The 23,198-nt window shown below is 65.7% G+C and overlaps 2 protein-coding genes and 1 non-coding gene across 6 annotated transcripts; 2 read left to right on the forward strand and 1 right to left on the reverse strand.

Annotated features, from left to right (window-relative positions):
* Nucleotides 1-5,586: 5,586 nt before the first annotated feature.
* Nucleotides 5,587-8,610, forward strand: LOC135191719 (dickkopf-related protein 3-like). The gene is made up of 4 exons (XM_064174249.1): nucleotides 5,587-5,739; nucleotides 7,482-7,659; nucleotides 7,882-8,077; nucleotides 8,212-8,610. Exons 1-4 carry the CDS (start codon nucleotides 5,587-5,589, stop codon nucleotides 8,264-8,266), a joined length of 582 nt encoding a protein of 193 aa, XP_064030319.1. The 3' UTR covers nucleotides 8,267-8,610.
* Nucleotides 6,813-6,903, forward strand: TRNAI-UAU (transfer RNA isoleucine (anticodon UAU)). The gene is given in 2 exon segments: nucleotides 6,813-6,850; nucleotides 6,868-6,903. It is a non-coding gene; the product is annotated as a tRNA-Ile (tRNA).
* Nucleotides 8,611-10,542: 1,932 nt separating the features above from the next.
* On the reverse strand, nucleotides 10,543-22,303 carry CACNB1 (calcium voltage-gated channel auxiliary subunit beta 1). 4 transcript variants are annotated; one of them, XM_064174036.1, is made up of 9 exons: nucleotides 22,206-22,303; nucleotides 17,897-17,916; nucleotides 17,573-17,653; nucleotides 17,368-17,426; nucleotides 16,052-16,161; nucleotides 14,946-15,097; nucleotides 14,681-14,776; nucleotides 13,081-13,266; nucleotides 10,543-11,637 (listed from the first exon to the last, which is right to left on the reverse strand). In XM_064174036.1, the coding sequence occupies exons 3-9, from the start codon at nucleotides 17,615-17,617 to the stop codon at nucleotides 11,227-11,229; spliced, it is 1,059 nt and encodes a 352-aa protein (XP_064030106.1). In that variant the 5' UTR covers nucleotides 17,618-17,653; nucleotides 17,897-17,916; nucleotides 22,206-22,303; the 3' UTR covers nucleotides 10,543-11,226. The 4 variants fall into 4 exon arrangements, with proteins under 4 accessions (XP_064030106.1, XP_064030103.1, XP_064030104.1 ...); XM_064174033.1 differs by having other exon boundaries at nucleotides 17,897-17,911; nucleotides 22,206-22,285; XM_064174034.1 differs by lacking the exon at nucleotides 17,897-17,916 and having other exon boundaries at nucleotides 22,206-22,224.
* Nucleotides 22,304-23,198: the final 895 nt, after the last annotated feature.

Genomic DNA, 23,198 nt, shown 5'->3' on the forward strand with positions numbered 1-23,198 from the left:
AGTGCGCCCCCCCAGTGCGCCCCAGTACATCCAGGGCACACCACAGTGCACCCCAGTGTATCCGTTACACATTCCAGTGCACCCCAGTATAGCCATTTCACACCCCAGTGTATCCATTGCACACCCCAGTACAGCCAGTGTGCACCCCAGTACAGCCACTGCACCCCCCCCAGTACATCATTACACCCCCCAGTATATCCTAGTACGTCCACTGCACACCCCAGTGCATTCATTGCACACCCCAGTACATCCATTGCACCCCCCAGTACATCCACTACATCCTCTAGTACACCCCAGTATACCCATTGCACCCCCCAGTACATCCACTATGTCCCCCAGTACACCCCAGTACACCAATTACATCCCCAGTACATCCACTATGTCCCCCAGTACACCCCAGTACACCAATTACATCCCCAGTACATCCATTGCACCCCCCAGTGCACCCCAGTACACGTCCCCCAGTACACCCCAGTACATCCATTGCACCCCCCAGTATAGCCCAGTACACCAATTACATCCCCCAGTACATCCACTATGTCCCCCAGTGCACCCCAGTACATCCATTGCACCCCCCAGTACACCCCAGTACCCCAAATACATCCCCCAGTACATCCACTACGTCCCCCAGTACACCCCAGTACCCCAATTACATCCCCCAGTACATCCAATACATCCCTCCAGTACACCCCAGTACACCCATTGCACCCCCCAGTACACCCCAGTACACCAATTACATCCCCAGTACATCCACTACGTCCCCCAGTACACCCCAGTACACCCATTGCACCCCCCAGTACACCCCAGTACCCCAATTACATCCCCCAGCACATCCACTACGTCCCCCAGTACACCCCAGTGCACCCCAGTACATCCACTGCACCTCCCCAGTACATCCATTACACCACCCAGTATATCCCAGTACATCCACTACACCTCCCAGTACATCCCAATGAACCCCCCCTACACCCCAGCACATCCCAGTGCCCTCACCGAGCACCCACTGAGTGCCCACTGCACCCCCACTACACCCCCACCTCTCCTTCCCATCGCTGCCTGCAATGGGGGGGGGGAAGGGAAGCACAGGCAGGATGCTCCCAAACTCATCCCAGCCCTCGGTGGTGGTCCCGGGGCAGGGGGACAGGATGGCAAACCCTAAGTTCCCTGCCCGGTTGGCACACCCCAAACCAGGCTGGGGGAGTGCCTGAGTGTGCCCCCCCCCGGAGCTGGCAGGGGTTGGGGAGCAGAGGTTGGAGGAGCAAAGCTGCCATGGAGGGGAGGGGCGGCGGGGGGGGGGGGGATTAGCTGAGCCTGGGGGCGAGCAGCCAGCAGGGGACGGATGGGGACAGCAGCCAGGTCAATATTTGCTCCTTGAGCTGCTCTGCAAACACTCCCGGGGCTGGATCCGGAGGTCCTCGGCGCTGGCACCTCTGGCACCAGGGCAGAAAGGAGTTCTGGGGTCACCCCCGCGCCGGCAGCCACCCTGGTTATGCAGCCACCAGTCCTGGATGCGCCCCCCCCCCTGCCACCCTTGGGACCCAAAAGAGGGGAGACCCCCCCCAGTGCCACCATCTCCTGCCCTGCCTTGGCCACCTCTGTGGGCAGAACCCACCCAAAACATTGTCACAACCCCCCCCCCCCGCACCCCTGGTGCCATCCAGCAACTGGGAACCAGTCCCGGGGGGGGCTTTTCCTGGGGCCCAAGAGAGGGGAGACCCCCCCCAGTGCCACCATCTCCTGCCCTGCCCTGGCCACCTCTGTGGGCAGAACCCACCTAAAGCTTTGCCACAACATCACACCCCCCCCCGGTGCCATCCAGCAACTGGGAAACAGTCCTGGGGGGGGGGGGTCCTGGGGGCCAAGAGAGGGGAGACTCCCCCCAGTGCCATCAGTGCCACCATCTCCTGCCCTGCCTTGGTCACCTCTGTGGGCAGAACCCACCCAAAACATTGTCACAACCCCCCCCCACGCACCCCTGGTGCCAGCCAGCAACTGGGAACCAGTCCCGGGGGGGGCTTTTCCTGGGGCCCAAGAGAGGGGAGACTCCCCCCAGTGCCATCTGTGCCATCATCTCCTGCCTCATCTTGGTCACCTCTGGTGGGCAGAACCCACCCAAAGCATTGCCACAACCACACCCTGGTGCCACCATCCAGCACCAGTCCTGGGGGGGGCTCTCCCTGGGGGCCAAGAGAGGAGAGACCCCCCCCAGTGCCACCATCTCCTGCCCTGCCCTGGCCACCTCTGTGGGCAGAACCCACCCAAAGCATTGCCACAACCACTCCCTGCTGCCACCATCCAGCACCAGTCCTGGGGGGGCTTTTCCTGGGGTGGCTTTTCCTAGGGGCCAAGAGAGGGGAGACCCCCCCCCCAGTGCCACCATCTCCTGCCCTGCCCTGGCCACCTCTGTGGGCAGAACCCACCCAAAGCATTGCCACAACATCACACACACCCCTGGTGCCAGCCAGCAACTGGGAACCAGTCCCGGGGGGGGGGGGGGGATTTCCTGGGGCTCAAGAGAGGGGAGACCCCCCCCCCCCCCCCCCAGTACCACCATCTCCTGCCCTGCCCTGGCCACCTCTGTGGGCAGAACCCACCCAAAGCATTGCCACAACCCTACACACACCCCTGGTGCCATCCAGCAACTGGGAACCAGTCCCGCGGGGGGGGTTTCCTGGGGCCCAAGAGAGGGGAGACCCCCCCCCCCCCCCCCAGTACCACCATCTCCTGCCCTGTCTTGGCCACCTCTGTGGGCAGAACCCACCCAAAACATTGTCACACACACCTCCCCCCCCCGCACCCCTGGTGCCATCCAGCAACTGGGAACCAGTCCCGGGGGGGCTTTTCCTGGGGCCCAAGAGAGGGGAGACTCCCCCCAGTGCCATCTGTGCCATCATCTCCTGCCTCATCTTGGTCACCTCTGATGGGCAGAACCCACCCAAAGCATTGCCACAGCCACACCCTGGTGCCACCATCCAGCACCAGTCCTGGGGGGGCTTTTCCTGGGGGCCAAGAGAGGAGAAACCCCCCCCCAGTGCCACCCTCTCCTGCCCTGCCCTGGCCACCTCTGTGGGCAGAACCCACTCAAAGCATTGCCACAACATCACACACACCCCTGGTGCCATCCAGCAACTGGGAACCAGTCCCGGGGGGGGGCTTTTCCTGGGGCCCAAGAGAGGGGAGACTCCCCCCAGTGCCATCTGTGCCATCATCTCCTGCCTCATCTTGGTCACCTCTGGTGGGCAGAACCCACCCAAAGCATTGCCACAACCACTCCCTGCTGCCACCATCCAGCACCAGTCCGGGGGGGGCTCTCCCTGGGGGCCAAGAGAGGAGAGACCCCCCCCAGTACCACCATCTCCTGCCCTGCCCTGGCCACCTCTGTGGGCAGAACCCACTCAAAGCATTGCCACAACATCACACACACCCCTGGTGCCAGCCAGCAACTGGGAACCAGTCCCGGGGGGGGGGGGGGGGGATTTCCTGGGGCCCAAGAGAGGGGAGACCCCCCCTCAGTACCACCATCTCCTGCCCTGTCTTGGCCACCTCTGTGGGCAGAACCCACCCAAAACATTGCCCCGGCCCCCCCCAACCCTGCCCCGGTGCCACCCAGCCCCTGGGAACCAGTCCCGGGGGGGCTTTTCCAGCTGCCAAGTGTATTGGCGAGGTCAGGGGCAGTGTGGGGTGGTCCCGGCTGAGTCCCCCCCCCCCGCCCCTCTCTGTGTGTTTGTGGCCGCGGTGGTGACATTGTCTGCGGGATGCGCTCGGGGGAGGCCACTGGCGACTCTGCCCAGGGCTGGTGCCAGCTGAGCTGCCAGATAAGGGCACGCAAACACCTCGTTAGCAAAGCCGTTAGGGAAGGTGCAAAGCCCTCGGCCCCCAGGAGGAGGGGGGGGCCGTGGGTGCACAGCGGGGGGCAAATGGGACACGAACCAGGAAGGGAGCAACGGGGACAAACCGCAGCTCAGGTGCCAACTGTGTGCCCACCGCTGCCCGTCCTGGAGCTCGCAGCGTTGGCTCTCGCCTTCCTCCTGCCCCTCGTCCCTGCTGGCGTGGGGAAGGGGAGACAGAGGTGGGGGCTGAAACTGCTGTGGCATGGGGGCACTTGGTGCCTGGCAGGGTCCTGGCACCCACCACCCTGAAGTGTGAGTGGGTACAAAGCCAGAAATCAACCCCCCCGTGGCACAGAGTCACCTGATGCCCAGGACAGTGCTGTCACACATCACCACCCTGAGATAGGAGGCAATGAACCTGGCACCCAAAGCCTGCTGTGGCACAGAGACACTTGGTGCCTGGCAGGGTCCTGGCACCCAATACCACCCTGAAACAGTATCACAGTATCACAGTATCACCAAGGTTGGAAGAGACCTCACAGATCATCAAGTCCAACCCTTACCACAGTGCCCAAGGCTAGACCATGGCACCAAGTGCCACATCCAACCTTGCCTTGAACTGCCCCAGGGACGACGACTCCACCACCTCCCCAGGCAGCCCATTCCAGTGCCTAATGACTCTCTCAGTGAAGAACTTTCTCCTCACCTCGAGCCGAAATTTCCCCTGGCGCAGCCTGAGGCTGTGTCCTCTTGTTCTGGAGCTGGCCACCTGAGAGAAGAGAGCAACCTCCTCCTGGCCACAACCGCCCCTCAGGTAGTTGTAGACAGCAGAGTCACTTGGTGCCTGGCAGGGTCCTGGCACCCAATACCACCCTGAAACACAGAGTCACTTGGTGCCTGGCAGGGTCCTGGCACCCAGTACCACCCTGAAACAGAGTCACTTGGTGCCTGGCAGGGTCCTGGCACCCAATACCACCCTGAAACACAGAGTCACTTGGTGCCTGGCAGGGTCCTGGCACCCAGTACCACCCTGAAACAGAGTCACTTGGTGCCTGGCAGGGTCCTGGCACCCACCACCCCCAAGCTGTGTACGGAGACTAACCCAGGAACCAAAACTCGCTGTGGCACAGACCTGCTTGGTACCTGGCACAATCCTGGCACCCAATACCACCCTGAAACACAGAGTCACCAAATACCACCCTGAAACAGAGTCACTTGATGCCTGGCAGGGTCCTGGCACCAAATACCACCCTGAAACACAGAGTCACTTGGTGCCTGGCAGGGTCCTGGCACCAAATACCACCCTGAAACACAGAGTCACTTGATGCCTGGCAGGGTTCTGGCACCCACCACCCCCAAGCTGTTTGTGGGCACAAACCCAGCAACCCAACCCCACTGTAATACAGACCTGCTTGGTGCCTGGCAGGGTCCTGGCACTCAATACAACCCAGACAAACAGGGGGACCTGAAAGGCTGGCAGGGACCCAGGGCACCCCAACCTGCACCCGAAGCTTGTCCTGGAGCCAAGCAGGCGCCGGAGCCAGACTGGCGGGAGGGGGCCGTTTACTCTGGGGCTGGTGCCCCCAGCCGGGGGCAGGCTGGCAATTATGTTAATCCCTTAACCCCTGATTGCCTCCTCCTTCCTCATTAGGTGGGCAAACAGTTTTAGCAGCAGGGGGTAAGATAGGCTCCGGGCTACAAATAAGCGGTGCCCCCGGTCCCAGCGAGCCAGTCAGTGCCAGCTGCCAGCAGCATGATGCCGATGTCCCCAGCGGTCCTCTGCCTGCTCGCCTCGCTGCTGCCCGCCGCCTCTGGCTCCCTCTGGGCATGGATGTACTCCCTGCCCCAGCACCTGCCCCACGAAGCCACGCTGGGCAGGAGTGCCAGCCCCGGGGACAAGCTAGAGGAGGTGAGTCGGGGGTGCCCACTCGGAGTGTGGGGGGTCTTGAGGGGAGGAAGTGGCACAGCAGGGATGGGAGCAGCAGTGGGTACAGGAGCAGGAGGTGAGTTTGTGGTCGGGGTGGGTACAGGGGCAGGAGGTGAGTTTGTGGCCAGGGTGGGTATGGGGGCAGGAGGTGAGTTTGTGGTCGGGGTGGGTGAGTTTGTGGCCGTGGTGGGTACAGGATCAGGAGGTGAGTTTGTGGTCGGGGCAGGTACAGGGGCAGGAGGTGAGTTTGTGGTCAGGGTGGGTATGGGGGCAGGAAGTGAGTTCGTGGCCAGGGTGGGTACAGGATCAGGAGGTGAGTTTGTGGCTGGAGTGGGAGCAAGGGTGGGTGCAGAATTTGCAGCGAGGGTGGGGCAGGGAAGGATGCAGAGGTTGGCATCTAGGATTGCAGCAGGAATGGATGCAGAGGCTGGCATGAGGGGTGGATGTGAAGGTTGGCGTCCAGGGTTGCAGCAGGAATGGATGCAGAGGCTGGCATGGGGGTGGATGTAAAGGTTGGCATCTAGGGATGCATGAGGGGTGGATGCAGAGGTTGGCATCTGAGGTTGCCGCCGGGATGGTGACGAATTTGCACCCGGGGCGGGGGGGAGCAGGGGTGGGAAGAGGAGCAGGAGGCAGAGTGGGAGCTGGGCTGGCAGCAGGGGTGAGGAGCGGGAGGGCAGAGGGGAGGGGACCGGGAGGGCAGAGGGGAGAGGAGCGGGAGGGCAGAGGGGCGAGGCGCAGAGGGGTGAGGAGCGGGAGGGCAGAGGGGCGAGGAGCGGGAGGGCAGAGGGGCGAGGAGCGGGAGGGCAGAGGGGCGAGGAGCGGGAGGGCAGAGGGGCGGGGAGCGGGAGGGCAGAGGGGCGAGGAGCGGGAGGGCAGAGGGGCGAGGAGCGGGAGGGCAGAGGGACGAGGAGCGGGAGGGCAGAGGGGCGAGGAGCGGGAGGGCAGAGGGGCGAGGAGCGGGAGGGCAGAGGGGCGAGGAGCGGGAGGGCAGAGGGGCGAGGCGCGGAGCGGCAGCGCGGGAGGGGCCGCGGGCGGCGCGGGCGGCGCCGAGCGCTCCAGTGGCGCAATCGGTCAGCGCGCGGTACTTATAGGGCAGTTCGCGGAGCGATGCCGAGGTTGTGAGTTCGAGCCTCACCTGGAGCAGGACTTTTACAGCCTCCCCCGCGCCCGCCGCTCGCTCCCCTTCTTTTCCTGCCGGGAAACAGCCTCAGCGCCTGGAAGGAATTCCCGTGGGAATGTGGCTCCCCCAGCTGCAGCCCAGCCTGGCTCAGCTCTTAGGCTTAACACCCCACGCCCCCCGCGAAAATGCTCTGGCCCCGCTCCGTGGGGTGTGGACAGGAGGATTGTGACCCTGCGGCAGGCTCCTGGCCTGATCCAGGGGGCAGGAATGGGGTTGGAGTGAGGTTTGGGATGGGATCAGGTTTGAGGCCAGGGAAAGGGTTTGGGATGGGATCAGGTTTGAGATCAGGGATGAGGTTGGGGATGGGATCGGGGATGAGATCAGGTTTGCGGTCGGGGATGGGGTTTGGGGGTGGGATCAGTGATGGAGTCACGGATAAGGTCAGGGATGGAGTTTGGGATGGGATTGGGGATGGCGTCAGGGATAGAGCTGGGGATAGAGTCAGGGATGGAGGTTGGCATGAAGTTAGGGATGGGATCGGGCTGCGGGGCAGGGGTGGAACCAGGGCCGGGGTCTGACGTGCTGTGCGCCCCCTCCGCAGGTGACTCCGTGCAGCCCGGGCACCCCCTGTGCCCACGGACACTTCTGCGATGAGCACTTCGGTCTGTGCCTGCCCAGGCGCCCCGCGGGGCAGTACTGCCGCCGGGACACCCACTGTGCCCACGGCCTCCTCTGCATGTTCGGGAAGTGCCAGCAGCCCGTGCCCGACGGGCAGGAGGGTGAGCAAGGCGGCTGGGGGGGGCTTGGAGAGGGAGGGACCCAAGGGACAGCTCCCAAGGGAGCTGCGGGAAGCGATGCTGATGGGGCGGGCACCAAACCCTGGCATCACCTCCCCTCCCCTCCCCCCAGCGGGTTTTGGGGGACACACATCTCTAGAGCTGCCAGTCTGGGGGCAGAGTGTGGGGGTCCCCCCTCTTCTAACCCTCTTTCTGCCCTGCCAGGAGCCCGGTGCCAGCGGGATGAGGACTGCGGCGCGGGCGGCTGCTGCGCACGGCAGCACGGCGAGAGGGTGTGCCAACAGCGGCTGGCACTGTCTCAGAGCTGCCATGTGCCACCCGGGGGGCTGGCCTTCAGCATCAACCAGATTTGCCCCTGCCAGGCTGGACTGGTCTGCCGGCCCGGCGCACCCTCCAGAGAGTGAGTAGGGGGCTGCTGGGCACCCACCCGAGCTAGGGAGGGGGTGTGAGGGACACTGCCCTGGGTCTGGGGAGGGGGATGGCAATCGGGCGGGGACCTGGGGTGGCACTGATGTCCCCCTGTGCCCTCCGCAGGAAGGCGTTCGAGTACTGGCCGGAGAAGAGCGAGTGGAGATGTCGGCAGCCCTGAGCGCTGCCCCGCGGGTACCACTGCACAGAGCGCGTCCGGAGCCCGCCGGGCACCAACGGACCGGGCTGAGCCCGGCTGCTGCTGGCACCGGCACCCTGGCACCGGCTGCCACGAGCCTTGCGACCCTCCTGCGTCAGGAGCTGGGCAGGTCCCAGCCCCACCCCGGTCCTGGCCTCTTCTAGGGCACCGCTGAGGGCTCACAGCCCAGAGAGAGATGCGAGAGGCACTACCGAGCCCACACGGGCAGCACTGCAGAGCTGAGTTGTGCCCGGGCTCAGCACTGCAGCCCCCAGGTGGGTACCACCACAGAGATGAGCTGTGCCCGGGCTCAGCACTGCAGCCCCCAGGTGGATGCCACTGCAGAGCTGAGTTGTGCCCATGCTCACTACTGCAGCCCCCAGGTGGGTGCCACCACAGAGCTGAGTTGTGCCCATGCTCAGCACTACAGCCCCCAGGTGGATGCCACTGCAGAGCTGAGTTGTGCCCATGCTCAGCACTGCAGCCCCCAGGTGGGTGCCACCATAGATCTGAGTTGTGCCCGGGCTCAGCACTGTTGAACCTATATGGGAGGCACTACAGTCCCCAGGTGGGTGCCACCACAGAGATGAGCTGTGCCCGGGCTCAGCACTGCAGCCCCCAGGTGGGTGCCACCACAGAGCTGAGTTGTGCCCGGGCTCAACACTGTGGAACCCACACAGGAGGCACTACAGACCCCAGGTGGGTGCCACCGCAGAGCTGAGTTGTGCCCATGCTCAGCACTGCAGCCCCCAGGTGGATGCCACTGCTGAGCTCAGTTGTGCCCATGCTCAGCTCTGCAGCCCCCAGGTGGGTGCCACCACAGAGCTGAGTTGTGCCCGGGCTCAGCACTGCAGCCCTCAGGTGGGTGCCACCACAGAGCTGAGTTGTGCCCGGGCTCAGCACTGTTGAGCCTATATGGGAGGCACTACAGACCCCAGGTGGGTACCACTGCAGAGCTGAGTTGTGCCTGGGCTCAGCTCTGCAGCCCCCAGGTGGGTGCCACCACAGAGCTGAGTTGTGCCTGGGCTCAGCTCTGCAGCCCCCAGGTGGGTGCCACCACAGAGCTGAGTTGTGCCCAGGTTCAGCACTGTTGAGCCTATATGGGAGGCACTGCAGCCCCCAGGTGGGTACCACCACAGAGCTGAGTTGTGCCCGGGCTCAGCACTGTTGAGCCTATATGGGAGGCACTACAGCCCCCAGGTGGGTGCCACCACAGAGATGAGCTGTGCCCGGGCTCAGCACTGCAGCCCCCAGGTGTGTGTGCCCCCTGCCCCCCCAGCACAGCCCCCACCAGGCACAGCCACGGGGCAGGTCTCACCAAAATGTTTATTACAAAGAACCAAGCGAGCAGGGTGAGACCCTCCCCACCCCCACCCCCCGACCCCTCCCCACCCCCCCAAAATGAGAATCAATAAATAAAATACACTTTGTTGGGTCTTTAAATAACGTTTCTGGAGTGACATAAATATGGGGGGGGGGGGAAAGAGGGGGGAGGGAGCCCTCTGCCCAGATGCCAGCTGCCATGGTGGGGGAGGGGGGCAAACGCTGGGGCATGAGGGTCTCAAAGCACTTGGCAGGCAGTGACACCGAGTTCCCCTCCTCCCCCTCAAACAAAAGAGGGGGAAACTGAGGCACACAACGGGCAGAGGCAGCTTGGCAGCGGCTGGGTGCCCCCCCTGAGCCCCTTCACCCCAGCCTGAGCTGGCAAGGCTGGTGGTCTGGGTAAGGCAGTGGCCAAGGGAGCGCCCCCCCCCCCACATACACACCCCACCCGGTATGGAGGGGGGGCAAAGGTCTGCCCCGTAAGCAGGGCAAACCCAGCCCCACGGTGAGGTGCCCCCCACCTCACCCAGGGGTGATCGGCAGAGGGACAAGGGGCAATGCCCAGCCCGGGGTGGGCACAAGAGAAGGCAGTGCCCTGGCACTCTGGAGAGGGGCAGGGGGGGGGAAGGCAGCCCTGCTGGACAAGGTGGGGAGGGACAGACGAGGCTCACAGCTGGACGGACAGACAGACACAGCTGGACGGGACGGACAGACAGGTACGGGGGGGGGGGAGGGGGAGTTTGGCACAAGGGAAGGGTTTCTGGGGGGAGGTTACCCTTCCCCGCGGCAGTCCCAAGCCCCCTCCCCCTTGCCCCCCTCCATGGCAAAGGGACCCTCTGGGCGCTGCCAGGGTAGGGCAGGGCTGGGCAGCTGTTAGCATGTGTTAGACCCCCCCCCACGCACACCCCAAACTGGCTCAGATTTGCTGCCCCCCCCCCCCCCCCAAAAGCAGTTCAGGCAGAGCCACTCCAAGGCAAACACATGCAAACTGCCCCCCCCCGCCCCGGGGTCGGGGGGCACAGCCTGGGGCAGCAGGGACCTCTCCACTGCCGGAGACCCCCCCCCACCCAGACCCCTGCACACACGGCACACGCATGCAGCCCCTCCCCACCCCCCCCCCCCGCAGCATCCGTGGGTCGGGGGGGGGGAGGCTCACAGCCCTGCAGGGGTGCAGGCACTGGCTTGGGGGGAGGGGGCACACTCACGCTGCTGGCAGGTCCCCCCCCCTGCTGGCAAACAGCACCATGGAGACGCGAGGGTACCCGGGGGGGGGGCAGCCAGCAGGCAAGAGCTGGGTAGAGATCATGACCCCCCCCACACACTCCATGTCTGGGGACACACCAGCCACGGGCAGAGCTCCCGCGGTGGGGGGTGGGTGGGGGTGTCCCCTTTGGTCACTTTGCGCCCCCCCCCCTCCTCTATGGGGAGGGCCAGAGGCACCGTAAGATGCTGGGTGGGGGGGGGGAAGGTTGGAAAGGGGGGGGCAGGGGGATGCCATGGGGCAAAGCAGGAGCTCCCCATGGCACAGCTGGCCAGGCTGGGGGGGCACAAAGGCATCAGTGGGGGGGCGGGGGGGGGGGCTGTGGGGGTCCATCCCCTGCCTGCAACCCCCCCGCACCCTAACGGGTGTAAACGTCCTGCCCCCAGCCCTCCGCCGCGCTCCTGCCCGGCGGCTCCGGCGGCTCAGGCTGGTCCCGACCCTTGGCTCGACCCCGCAGCCCCCGACCCTCCCCCCCCCCGTCCTCCTCCCGGGCACTGCTGGGGGGCTGCTGGCCGGGCGGGGGCGGGCCACGGGCACCGCTTTTGGGGGGGTCTGGCGGCTCCTCTTCCACGGGCTCCATCTCGACGTCCATGCAGCAGGAGTCGGGGGGCTCGGTGCCCCCCGCGGTCTCCTCGTCGAAGGTGTCCTGGCGGGGCAGGCTGCGGGGGGTCGGGCGGGAGGGTGCCGCCGGAGGGGGTCGCACCTGAGTGGGCCCCCCCGCTTCAGCTGCCCCTTGCCGGAGGCGGCCTGGTTGCCCCTCGTAGGGACCCTGGTTAGGAGAAGCAACCACACCGTGCAAGGAGGGACGGACGGACAGACGGACGCGGGGGGGGGGGTGGTTAGTGGGGGAGGGGTTAGCCTGGCATATGGGGGGGGGGCACACACACGACACACACATGCGCTCCTGCCCAGCCTGGCACTGCACCTGGGACAGGTCTCAGCTCGGGGGGGGGTGAAGGGGAGGGGAGGTCACCAGGGGTGGAGGCGGGGGGGGGAAGGGAGTGATAGGGGAGGAAGAGCAGCGTGGGGAGGGGGCTGCGGGGTGGGGGCTGCACACCAGCAGGGTCGCCCCCGCTGGCAGAATTGGCGACAGACACACAGGACAGATGTCCCTCCTCTGCCTCCTGACCGGGGGGGGGCTGCTGTGGACCCCCTCCGCCCAGCTCTCACCCCAGGCTCAGCACTGTGAAGCTCACAGTGGGATGGGGCTCTGCACCTCCATTGCCCCCCCCCAGCCTGTCCTCACCCCCAGCAGAACACTGCACCCACAGTGTCCCCCCCGGAGCTCTGGAGAGGTGTGGAAGTGGGGGGGGGGGGGAGGGTGTCCTAGCACCTCAGCAGACCCTAGGGAGGCACAGAAGTGACTCTCATTGCCAGGGGGGGTCATCGAGGGGGGAGAATCCTGGGGGGGTTGTCTCAATCCTGGGATGCCCTGGGAGAGGGCACAGATCCCAGAGGGACCTCGATGCTGGGGGGGGGGGGCTCCAGTCGCGGGCAGGGAGCAGATCCCTGGGAGAGTCTCAATCCCAGGGAAGGCAGAAGGTCCCCAGGGATGGTCCCACCTCAGAGGGGCTGCAGCCCCCCCCAGGGTGACTCCAATCCCAGGGTGGGCAGAAGGTCCCTAGGGATGGTCCCACCTCAGAGGGGCTGCAGCCCCCCCCAGGGTGACTCCAATCCCAGGGTGGGCAGAAGGTCCCTAGGGATGGTCCCACCTCAGAGGGGCTGCAGCCCCCCCCAGGGTGACTCCAACCTTGCCATCCAGGGTGGGCAGAAGGTCCCTAGGGATGGTCCCACCTCAGAGGGGCTGCAGCCCCCCCCAGGGTGACTCCAATCCCAGGGTGGGCAGAAGGTCCCTAGGGATGGTCCCACCTCAGAGGGGCTGCAGCCCCCCCTCAGGGTGACTCCAATCCCAGGGTGGGCAGAAGGTCCCCAGTGACAGCCTCATTCCTGGCGGGGGGGGGCTGCAGCCCTCCTAGGCTGTGTCCCCCCCCCCCCCTAAGGCTGGTCCCACTCCCTGGGCGCTGCAGTTCCCCAGTGCCAGGAGGACATCCCCGAGGGGCAGTGCTGGGGGAGGGGCGGGGGGGAGGGGGCTGTCCCTGCTGCCATCTCACAAGGCGTGCTCCTCGGTGGGTCCGGGGGGGCTGGGGGTGGTCTCGGCGCCCCCACGCCCCCAGAAGCCCAGGTTCCTGCGCAGGGAGGTCAGGACCTGTACCTGCAGGTTGGAGACGGGCGCGGGGCTGGCGGCCAGGGCGGCCGTGGCCATGGTGCGGCTGAGCAGGGGGTTGGGGGGGTTGCTGCTGGGGGGGTGCGTGGCCTTCCAGTAGGCCTCCAGGTACTCGGCCAGGTGCTCGCAGGCTTCCTCCAGCTGGTTCTCGTCCAGCACAATGTCGAACATCTCCTGGGGATGGGGGATGGGGGGGGCGGGGGGGAGAGAGCACCGTGGGAAAGGGAGGGAGGGAGGGATGGAGGAGATCGTCGTGGGGAAGGGAGGGAGGGAGGAGGTCGTCGTGGGGAAGGGAGGGAGGAGATCGTCGTGGGGAAGAGAGGGAGGGAGGAGGTCGTCGTGGGGAAGGGAGGGAGGAGATCGTCGTGGGGAAGGGAGGGAGGAGATCGTCGTGGGGAAGAGAGGGAGGAAGGAGATCGTCGTGGGGAAGGGAGGGAGGAGATCGTCGTGGGGAAGAGAGGGAGGGAGGAGGTCGTCGTGGGGAAGGGAGGAGATCGTAGTGGGGAAGAGAGGGAGGGAGGAGGTCGTCGTGGGGAAAGGCAGGGAGGAGATCGTTGAGGGTAAGGAAGGGGGGGAGGAGATCACCATGGGGAAGGGAGGAGATCGTCGTGGGGAAGGGAGGAGATTGTCGTGGGGAAGGGAGGGAGGAGGTCGTCGTGGGGAAGAGAGGAGATTGTAGTGGGGAAGGGAGGGAGGAGATCATCGTGGGGAAAGGCGGGGAGGAGATCGTTGAGGGGAAGGAAGGGGAGGAGGAGATCACCGTGGGGAAGGGAAGGAGGAGATCGTCGTGGGGAAGAGAGGGAGGAGGTCGTCGTGGGGAAGAGAGGAGGAGATCACCGTGGGGAAGGCAGGGAGGAGATGGAAACATGGAATGAGTCAGGGGGGGAAGGGACCAGAAGGAGCAGCCAGTTCCAGCCCCTCTGCCACGGGCAGGGACACCTCACACTAGAGCAGGCTGCCCAGAGCCTCATCACCGCGGGGGAGGGGGAGAGGGAGGAGATCACCGTGGGAGGAGATCGTCGTGGGGAAGGGGGTGGGGAAGGGGGAGAGGAGATCATTGTGTGGAAAAGGAGAGGGGGGGGACACACCTAGACCTAGGGTCTAGCTTGTTGGCCCAGGTAGGGTCAATGGACCAGGAAGAGGCTTCTGGACCAAGGATGGAACCTCTGGACCAAAATGGAGCCTATGGACCAAGGTGAGGCCAATGGACCAGAGAGAAGCTTCTGGACCAAGGGTGAAGCTTCTAGACCAAAGTGGGGCCAATGGACCAGGAAGAGGCTTCTGGATCCTATGGACCAAAGGTGGAGTCTGTGGACCAAGATGGAACTTAGGGACCAGGGTGAGGCCAAGGGACCTGGGGTGAGGCCAAGGGACCAGGGTGAGGCCAAGGGACCAGGGTGAGGCCAAGGGACCTGGGGTGAGGCCAAGGGACTAGGGAGGGGTCAATGGGACAAGGAGAGGCTCCTGGACCAAGGTGGGATCAGTGGACCAGAGCTGTGGACCAGAGCCTGTGGCCCAAGCTGGGGGGGCAGGAGGAGCAGCTGGGCGGGCTGAGGGGCAGAGCCAGGGCAGGAGGCGGCACACTCACGGGTGGGCACTGTGCCAGCTTGTCTGAGGCCACCATCTGCACGTTGAGATGCTTCGCCTGGGACTTGCCTCGGGACTTCACCAACCGCTGCAGGACCTGGAGGAGCAGGAGCAGGAGCAGGGGCGGGGGGGGGGGGGAGGAGAGCAGGACGGGCAGGAAAGGACAGCCCCGAGGGTGGCCGCAGGGAAGTGGTCACCTCCTCTTCCCCGCCCCCTCCCCCATAAACCTGCCTGACGCCCACACCCCCCCGGGGGGCTGCACCCACCTTGGGGGAGGTGATCTTGATGTAGACGATGATGGGGGCCAGGGAGGTCTTGGCCAGCTGGGCAGGGTGGTTGATGGTGTCGGCGTCCAGGGCCACCAGCTGCAGGGTCCTGGCCAGCTCGAAGATGCGCTCGGTCTCGCTCTGCACCTCGGCTGCCAGGGGCAGGGACACGGCCAGGGGTGAGGGCACAGGCTTGGGGGGCAGAGGGTGGGCAAGGAGGTAGGGAAGCTGTGGGGCACAGCCCTCGGGGAGATGTGATGAGGGGGAAAGGAGATGGGGACAAGACCGGCAGAGGTCCCAGGCTGGGACGTGGCCGCTCCGATGTCACCTCAGCCCCGCGGGACAAGAGGGTTCGCTGCACGAAGAGGGGGGGTGGGGGGAGGGTGGCAGTGGGTGGGCTCCCAGCACTGTCAGCAGCTGGGTAAGGAAGGGGAAAAGCCCCCCCCCCGGACCCCCCAATACACTTGGAGTGTGGGGGGGGGGGTCAGATGAGGGCTGTGTGACCAGAGAGCCCCCAACCCTCAGGCTCAACCCAGGTGGCCAAAGCTTGGTCACAGGCAGGGGAGGATCCAAGGGGACACATCCCAAATTGTCCCCCACTGGGGGAGGGGGTATTGGGGGGGGGATGCTGCCAGGGGTCCCGCTAGGTCCAAGCTACATACCCAAGACATCTGTATCAGGAGCAGGGGAGGAAGGAAGCAGCACGGAGGGGGAGGAAACCCAAAGGAAAGGAGAGAAGAAGGAAAAGGAAGGAAGGAAAAAAAACCCAAACACAACAGAGAGAAGATAAAAAAGGGGGCACGGGGAGGGGGGGGAGGGGAAGAGAAACCAGCTCCAGGGTGGGCACAGGGCACCAAATCCCCTCCCATATCAATCACAACACCTCCCCCCCCCCCCTCCACGGGCCTCCTCCCCCCCCCTCCCACGAACCTCACCCTCGGTGAGCTGCATCCTGGTGGAGGTGGAACAAAGACCCCCAGGAGGGATGGGGGTGAGGAGGAGTAGGGGTGGAGGGGGTGAGGGTGGGCAGGAAGGGTGCAGGCTTGATACAGATGGAAGCTTGGGGAGGGTGGGGGTGGGGGGGGCGGGGGTGGGGGCGCCCTTACCCAGGCTGGAGCGGGTGCTGGAGCGCTCGATGATGGTGTGCTTGCTGGGGTTGTTGAGCACCGAGCGCTTGGCCAGCGAGATGTCAGCTGTCACCCGCGTGATGGAGATCCTGAGACAGCCACAGGCTGGGGGGGGACGGACACAGCCAGGGGGGTGCCACCCACCTTACCCCCCACCACCCTCCCCCGCCGCCGTGCGCCCGACAGCAGCCTCGGGAGGAGGGGGCAAGGTGGGAGCCTTCCTCCAGCTGCTTTCTCTCTGCTGCTCTTGGGAGCCACAGGAGGGCTCCTCCTGAGAGCCCCCCCCCCCAGAAAATATGGCAACGAGCATGGGGTAGGGTTGGAGTCTGCCAGGGGGATGCCAACCACCCACCCCCCACAGCAGTGCCCCAAAGAGCTGCCTCGGGTAGGGGCAAGGTGGGAGCCTTCCTCCAGCTGCTTCCTCTCTGCTCTTGGGAGCCACAGGAGGGCTCCCCCTGAGCATCCCCCCCCCCCCCAAAATATGGCAACGAGCATGGGGTAGGGTTGGGGTCTGCCAGGGGGATGCCAACCACCCACCCCCCACAGCAGTGCCCCAAAGAGCTGCCTCGGGTAGGGGCAAGGTGGGAGCCTTCCTCCAGCTGCTTCCTCTCTGCTCTTGGGAGCCACAGGAGGGCTCCCCCTGAGACACCCCCCCCAAAATATGGCAACGAGCATGGGGTAGGGTTGGGGTCTGCCAGGGGGATGTCAACCACCCACCCACCCCCTGCCACCGTGCCCCCAGCAGCTGCCCCGGGAGGAGGGGGCAAGGTGGGAGCCTTCCTCCAGCTGCTTCCTTCCTGCCCCAAGAGCAGGGAGCCAAAGGAAGAATCCCCCTGAGACCCCCCCCCCAAAAATATGGCAACGAGCATGGGGTAGGGTTGGGGTCTGCCAGGGGGATGCCAACCACCCACTCACCCCCTGCCACCGTGCCCCAAATAGCCACCTTGGGAGGGGGGGGCAAGGTGGGAGCCTTCCTCCAGCTGCTTCCTCCCTGCACTTGGGAGCCACAATCCCTATGGCATGAAGGGTTCAGGGGGGGCTGGGAGGTGTCTCCCTGTGGCATTAAGGGTTCAGGGGGGGCTGGGTGGGTGTCTCCCCATGGCATGAAGGGTTCAGGGGGGGCTAGGGGGTGCCTCCCCATGGCATTAAGGGTTCAGGGGGGGCTGGGGGGTGTCTCTCCGTGGCATTAAGGGTTCTCCACAGGCTGAGGGGTACCCCCCCAGGGGGTTTGGGGTCCCTGCTGTGGTGCCAGGGGTGCCCTGGGCAGATGCCCCCCCCCCCCCCCCCCCCCTCACCTGCCATCGAAGCGATGCTTCAGGAAGTCAAAGAGAGCTTTCTGCATCATGTCTGTGACCTGGGGGTGGGGGTGGGGGGGGCAGGAGAGGCAGTCAGGGAGGCAGCACACAGGGCTTGGGGTCCTCTCCATATCCCCCCCCCCCCCCCCCCCCAACATCCCCTCCCAACCCTGTGCCCCCTCCCCCCCCCCCCACTGCTCCTCACCTCGTAGCCCTTCAGCGAGGGTCCCACCAGGATGATTGGCCTCATGGAGGGCACCACATCATAGGGGGGCACATGCTCGGCCTGGGGGGGGCAAGAGCTGGGGGTCAGAGGGGCTGGGGGGGGGCCTCACACACACACCGCACTGGGGTACACTCAGCATTGCCCCTGCGGGGCACAGCTCTAGGGATGAGGAGAGGAGGAGGAGGAGGAGGAGGAGGAAGGAGGGGGAGGGGTGTTGCAAGCAGGGGGCAGCCCCCACCCCACCCTAAAAAGCGCTCCCTGCCAGCCCCCCCACCCCCGGGGGGGGGTCCTGACGCTACTCACCGACTTCTGCTTCTGCTTCGCTACGTCCCGTGGGGCCGGGGGGGGGGCGAGAGAAGACAAACAAGGCATGCGTGTTACCCGCGGGCACGGCACGGGCACCGGGCAGGGCAGCGGGCACCCAGCCGGGCAGGGGGCACCGACACGGGATGGGCACCGACACGGGATGGGCACCGACACGGGCTGAGCTGGGCACCGAGACGGGCAGGGGGAACCGAGCCGGGCTGGGAGGGCACCCAGATGGGCTGGGCATCGAGCTGGGCTGGGCACTGAGCCGGGATGGGCACCGAGCCGGGATGGGCACCGAACTGGGCTGGGCACCGAGCTGGGCTGGGCACTGAGCCGGGCTGGGCACCGAGCTGGGCTGAGCTCCGAGCCGGGCTGGGCACTGAGCCGGGCTGGGCACCGAGCTGGGCTGAGCACCGAGCTGGGCTGGGCACCGAGCTGGGCTGAGCTCCGAGCCGGGCTGGGCACTGAGCCGGGCTGGGCACCAAGCTGGGCTGGGCACTGAGCCGGGCTGGGCACCGAGCTGGGCTGGGCACTGAGCCGGGATGGGCACCGAACTGGGCTGGGCACTGAGCCGGGCTGGGCACCGAGCCGGGCTGGGCACCGAACTGGGCTGGGCACTGAGCCGGGCTGGGCACCGAGCTGGGCTGGGCATTGAGCCGGGCTGGGCATTGAGCCGGGCTGGGCACTGAGCCGGGCTGGGCATTGAGCCGGGCTGGGCACTGAGCCGGGCTGGGCACCGAACTGGGCTGGGCACTGAGCCGGGCTGAGCTCCGAGCCGGGCTGGGCACCGAGCTGGGCTGGGCACAGAGCTGGGCTGGGCACCGAGCCGGGCTGGGCACTGAGCCGGAGTGGACTTGGGGGGGTGGGATCCGGATGCGTGGGTGTCCTTGGGGGGTATACCCCAGGGGGATCGTCTGTACCGCCCCCCCCGGGGGTGCCCGAGAGGGTTCGTGTATGCCCCCCCCCGGGGATGCCCGCGGGACTCGTGTCCCACCTTAACGGGGGCTGCCCCAGGGGGTTCGTGTGCCCACCCCGGGGGATACCCCAGGGGATTGGTGTGCCCCCCCGGGGGATGCCCCCAAAAGCATCCCCCTGCCCTTTGATAGATTTGGGGGGGGGCAATCAGGAGCTCCGGAGCAGGATTGGGGGGGGTGGGGGGAGGGTGACAGAGGACGATTCGCCGTCGCCCTCCCCCCCCTCAGGTCTGCTTGCCCCCCACAAGCCGCTGCAGACCTCCCCCCGCCCCGGGCTGTGGTTGCGCCCGAGCCCCCCCCAGCTTCTGCCCGGTTGTAGGGGGGTTGGAATGGTCCATTCCCGGTCGCGGGGGGAGGCAAGACACGGGCAGAGCTGGCACACACCATGCGCGCGGAGGGGGGGGCAGGGGGGCGCGGATTGATCCATCCCACGGACCGCGGGTGGGCACAGCCACGGACTGATCCATCCCACGGACCGCGGGTGGGCACAGCCACGGACTGATCCATCCCACGGACCGCGGGTGGGCACAGCCACGGACTGATCCATCCCACGGACCGCGGGTGGGCACAGCCACGGACTGATCCATCCCACGCACCGCGGGTGGGCACAGCCACGGACTGATCCATCCCACGCACCGCGGGTGGGCACAGCCGCGTACTGATCCATCCCACGCACCGCGGGTGGGCACAGCCACGGACTGATCCATCCCACGGACCGCGGGTGGGCACAGCCGCGGACTGATCCATCCCACGGACCGCGGGTGGGCACAGCCACGGACTGATCCATCCCACGCACCGCGGGTGGGCACAGCCACGGACTGATCCATCCCACGCACCGCGGGTGGGCACAGCCGCGGACTGATCCATCCCATTGGCCTAGGGGGGAGGATCAGAGCTGGACTGATCCATCCCATGGACCACAGGGGGATGCAGCCATGGACATCTCCATCCTATAGGTCGGCGATGGACGGATCCATTCCACGGATCACAGTGGGAGGATCATTGATGGGTGGATCCATCCCCATGGAGCATGGGAAGAGGCAGCCATGGATGGGTTGATCCCTTGGATCACAGAGGCTGGATCAGCGTCGTGGCACCACCACTGATCCATCCCATGGACCACAGTGGGAGGATCCATCCCTAATATTCCACATGTGATTCCATCCCAAGGACCAGAGGCTGGAAGGAGCCAGGGATGGATCCATCCCATGGACCACAGTGTGGAAGGAGCCATGGATAGATCCATCCCAAGGCTCATGGTGGGAGGATCCATCCCTAACACTCCATAACTGATCCATGGCTGGATCCATCCCATGGACCACAGGTTGGAGCCAGGGATGGATCCATCCTACAGATCACAGGTTGGAAGGAGCCAGGGATGGATCCATCCCATGGACCACAGTCTGAAAGGAGCCAGGGATGGATCCATCCCATGGACCACAGTCTGGAAGGAGCCAGGGATGGATCCATCCCATGGACCACAGTCAGAAAGGAGCCAGGGATGGATCCATCTCATGGACCACAGTCTGAAAGGAGCCAGGGATGGATCCATCCCACGGATCACAGTCTGAAAGGAGCCAGGGATGGATCCATCCCATGGACCACAGTCTGAAAGGAGCCAGGGATGGATCCATCCCATGGACCACAGTCAGAAAGGAGCCAGGGATGGATCCAGCCCACGGACCACAGTCTGGAAGGAGCCAGGGATGGATCCATCCCACAGATCACAGTCTGAAAGGAGCCAGGGATGGATCCATCCCACAGATCACAGTCTGAAAGGAGCCAGGGATGGATCCATCCCACGGATCACAGTCTGAAAGAAGCCAGGGATGGACCCATCCCATGGACCACAGTCAGAAAGGAGCCAGGGATGGACCCATCCCATGACCCCCCAGGATGGGAGGCTCCCTCCATAACTGCCCCATCCCACAGCCCCACAGTGGGAGGCAGCCACAGTCTGGCCCCCAACCCACTCCAGGAGCCCAACCCCCTGCCCCCTGCCCCGCAGACGCTCATGCCCATGCTGGGGCTTGGTGCCAGCCAGGCAGTGGTGGCACGGGCAGGGTGGCAGTGTTAGGGCAGGCAGGGTGCAGCAGGCGAGCAGGTGGGTGGGGGAGGGGGGTCTGGGGGGGGGGTCATTACCTTCCTAAAGAAGGGGATGCGCTTGGAGTGGGCGGGGGGGGTGGTGACACTGCTGACGCTACTCTTAGGGGAGCGTTGGGTCTCCAGGGCCTCCTCCTCCTCCTCTAACTCATCAGGGTCAAAGGCAAAGCTGGGCATGTCCAGGCCACCTGGGGGGGGTGGGGGGTGGGGGGCAGCCGGAGCCGGGGACAGGTTGAGGGAGGAGAGGGAGGGAGGGAGAGAAGAAGAATGGTAATGGAGATGGAAGAAGGGGAACATGGAGCTGGAGGGGCTGGGAAGGGCAGGAAGGTGGAAGGGATGGGTGGGATGGAAAGGAGAAGCAAGGGGGAGGAGAGGTCCCCAGGGAATGGGGAGGGAGGGGGGAGAAAAGTGGTGATGGAGATGGAAGAAGGGAAATATGGAGTTGGGGGGGGCTGGGGAGGGGAGGGAAGGGGAGAGGGGAGGGGAGGGGAGAGGAGAGGAGAGGAGAGGAGAGGAGAGGAGAGGAGAGGAGAGGAGAGGAGAGTAGAGGAGGAGGTGAGGAGAGGAGTGGAGAGGAGAGGAGAGGAGAGGAGAGGGAGGAGGAGAGGTAGGAGGAGAGGAGAGGAGAAGGAGAGGAGAGGAGATGGAGAGGGAGGAGGAGAGGGGAGAAGAAGGGGGAGAGGGGAGGTGAGGGGAGAGGGGAGGGGAGGGAAGGGAGGGATGGAAAGGGAGGTAGGGGAGGGGAAGTGGAGGGGAGGAGAAGGGAGGGAAGGGGAAGGGGAAGGAAGAGAGGGGAGGGGAGGGGAGGGGAGAGAGGAGGGGAAGGGATGAGAGGGAGGGAGGGCAAGGGAGGGGAAGGGAGAGGGGAAAGGGAAGGGGGAGAGGAAGAAGGGAGGGAGAGGCAAGGGGAAGAGTGGTAATGGAGAATGATGAAGGAGAATGGATCTGGAAGGGCTGGGAAAGAGGGGAGGGAAAGGATTGATGGAGAAGAGGGAGAGCTGGGGAAGGGGGAGGGCCCCAGGGGATGGGGAGGGGGTGGTGGGAGGCTTGCACCCCCCTGCCTGCACCCAGGGGAGAGGGACTGGGGCTGTGGGTGAGGTTGGGGTGAGGGTTACCCAGTGGGGATGAGGAAGGACATCACCACCACCCCTCCCACCCCAGCTCCCCCCCAGGCTGGACCTGCCCCACTCAGGCCAGGGCTGAGGGGACCCCCAGGGCACTCTTACCGCTGGCGGGGGGGGTGGGTCTGCGGGTCCCTGTCACCACATCCCCCAGGCTGGAGCTGGAGTTGTCCCCAGATTTGCTGCGTGGGAGAAGTGAAGAGAGAGCAGAGGTCAGCCCTGGGCAGGGGTGGGGGAGGGCAAGGAGGACAGAGTCGGGGAGTGGAGGAGGGGGGGAAGGGGCTGGAGCAAGTCCAGGGAAGGGCAATGGAGCTGGGGATGGAGCTGGGGAAGGGTCTAGGGGAGGAGCAGCTGAGGGAGCTGGGGGGGGGGGACTGTGAGGCTGAAGGAGAGGCTGAGGTGAGCCCTCTGCAGCTCCCTGGGAGGAGGCTGCGGTGAGCTGGGCTCTGGCGCCCAGGGTCGGGCGATGGAGAGGAGATGCCCTCGGACCGTGCCGGGGGGGGGTTAGGTTGGACCCGAGGAGCAAATGCTGCCCTCATGGCACTGGCACTGGCACAGGCTGCCCAGGGCAGGGGTGCAGTGCCCAGCCCCGGGGGGCTCCACAAGCTGCAGGGCTGCGGTTGGGTGGCAGAGTGGGGACTGAGAGCTCCGGGGGGGGACTGAGAGCTCCGGGGGGGGGGGACTGAGAGCTCCGGGGGGGGGGACTGAGAGCTCCGAGTGGGGGCTTGAGGCTCAGTCACCTCCAAGCTCCCTTCCATCCCCACCGCAGCTCCATGGATCTCTCTCCAGCACATCCCTGTCCCTCTCCAGCACATCCCTGCCCCTCTCCAGCAGATCCCTGTCCCTCTCCAGCAGATCCCTGCCCCTCTCCAGCAGATCCCTGTCCCTCTCCATGAGATCCCTGTCCCTCTCCAGCAGATCCCTGTCCCTCTCCAGCAGATCCCTGTCCCTCTCCAGCAGATCCCTGCCCCTCTCCAGCAGGTCCCTGCCCCTCTCCAGCAGATCCCTGTCCCTCTCCAGCAGATCCCTGCCCCTCTCCAGCAGATCCCTGTCCCTCTCCAGCACATCCCTGTCCCTCTCCAGCAGATCCCTGTCCCT

Source organism: Pogoniulus pusillus, chromosome 40 (assembly GCF_015220805.1).
Source record: "Pogoniulus pusillus isolate bPogPus1 chromosome 40, bPogPus1.pri, whole genome shotgun sequence".
NCBI lineage: Eukaryota > Metazoa > Chordata > Aves > Piciformes > Lybiidae > Pogoniulus > Pogoniulus pusillus.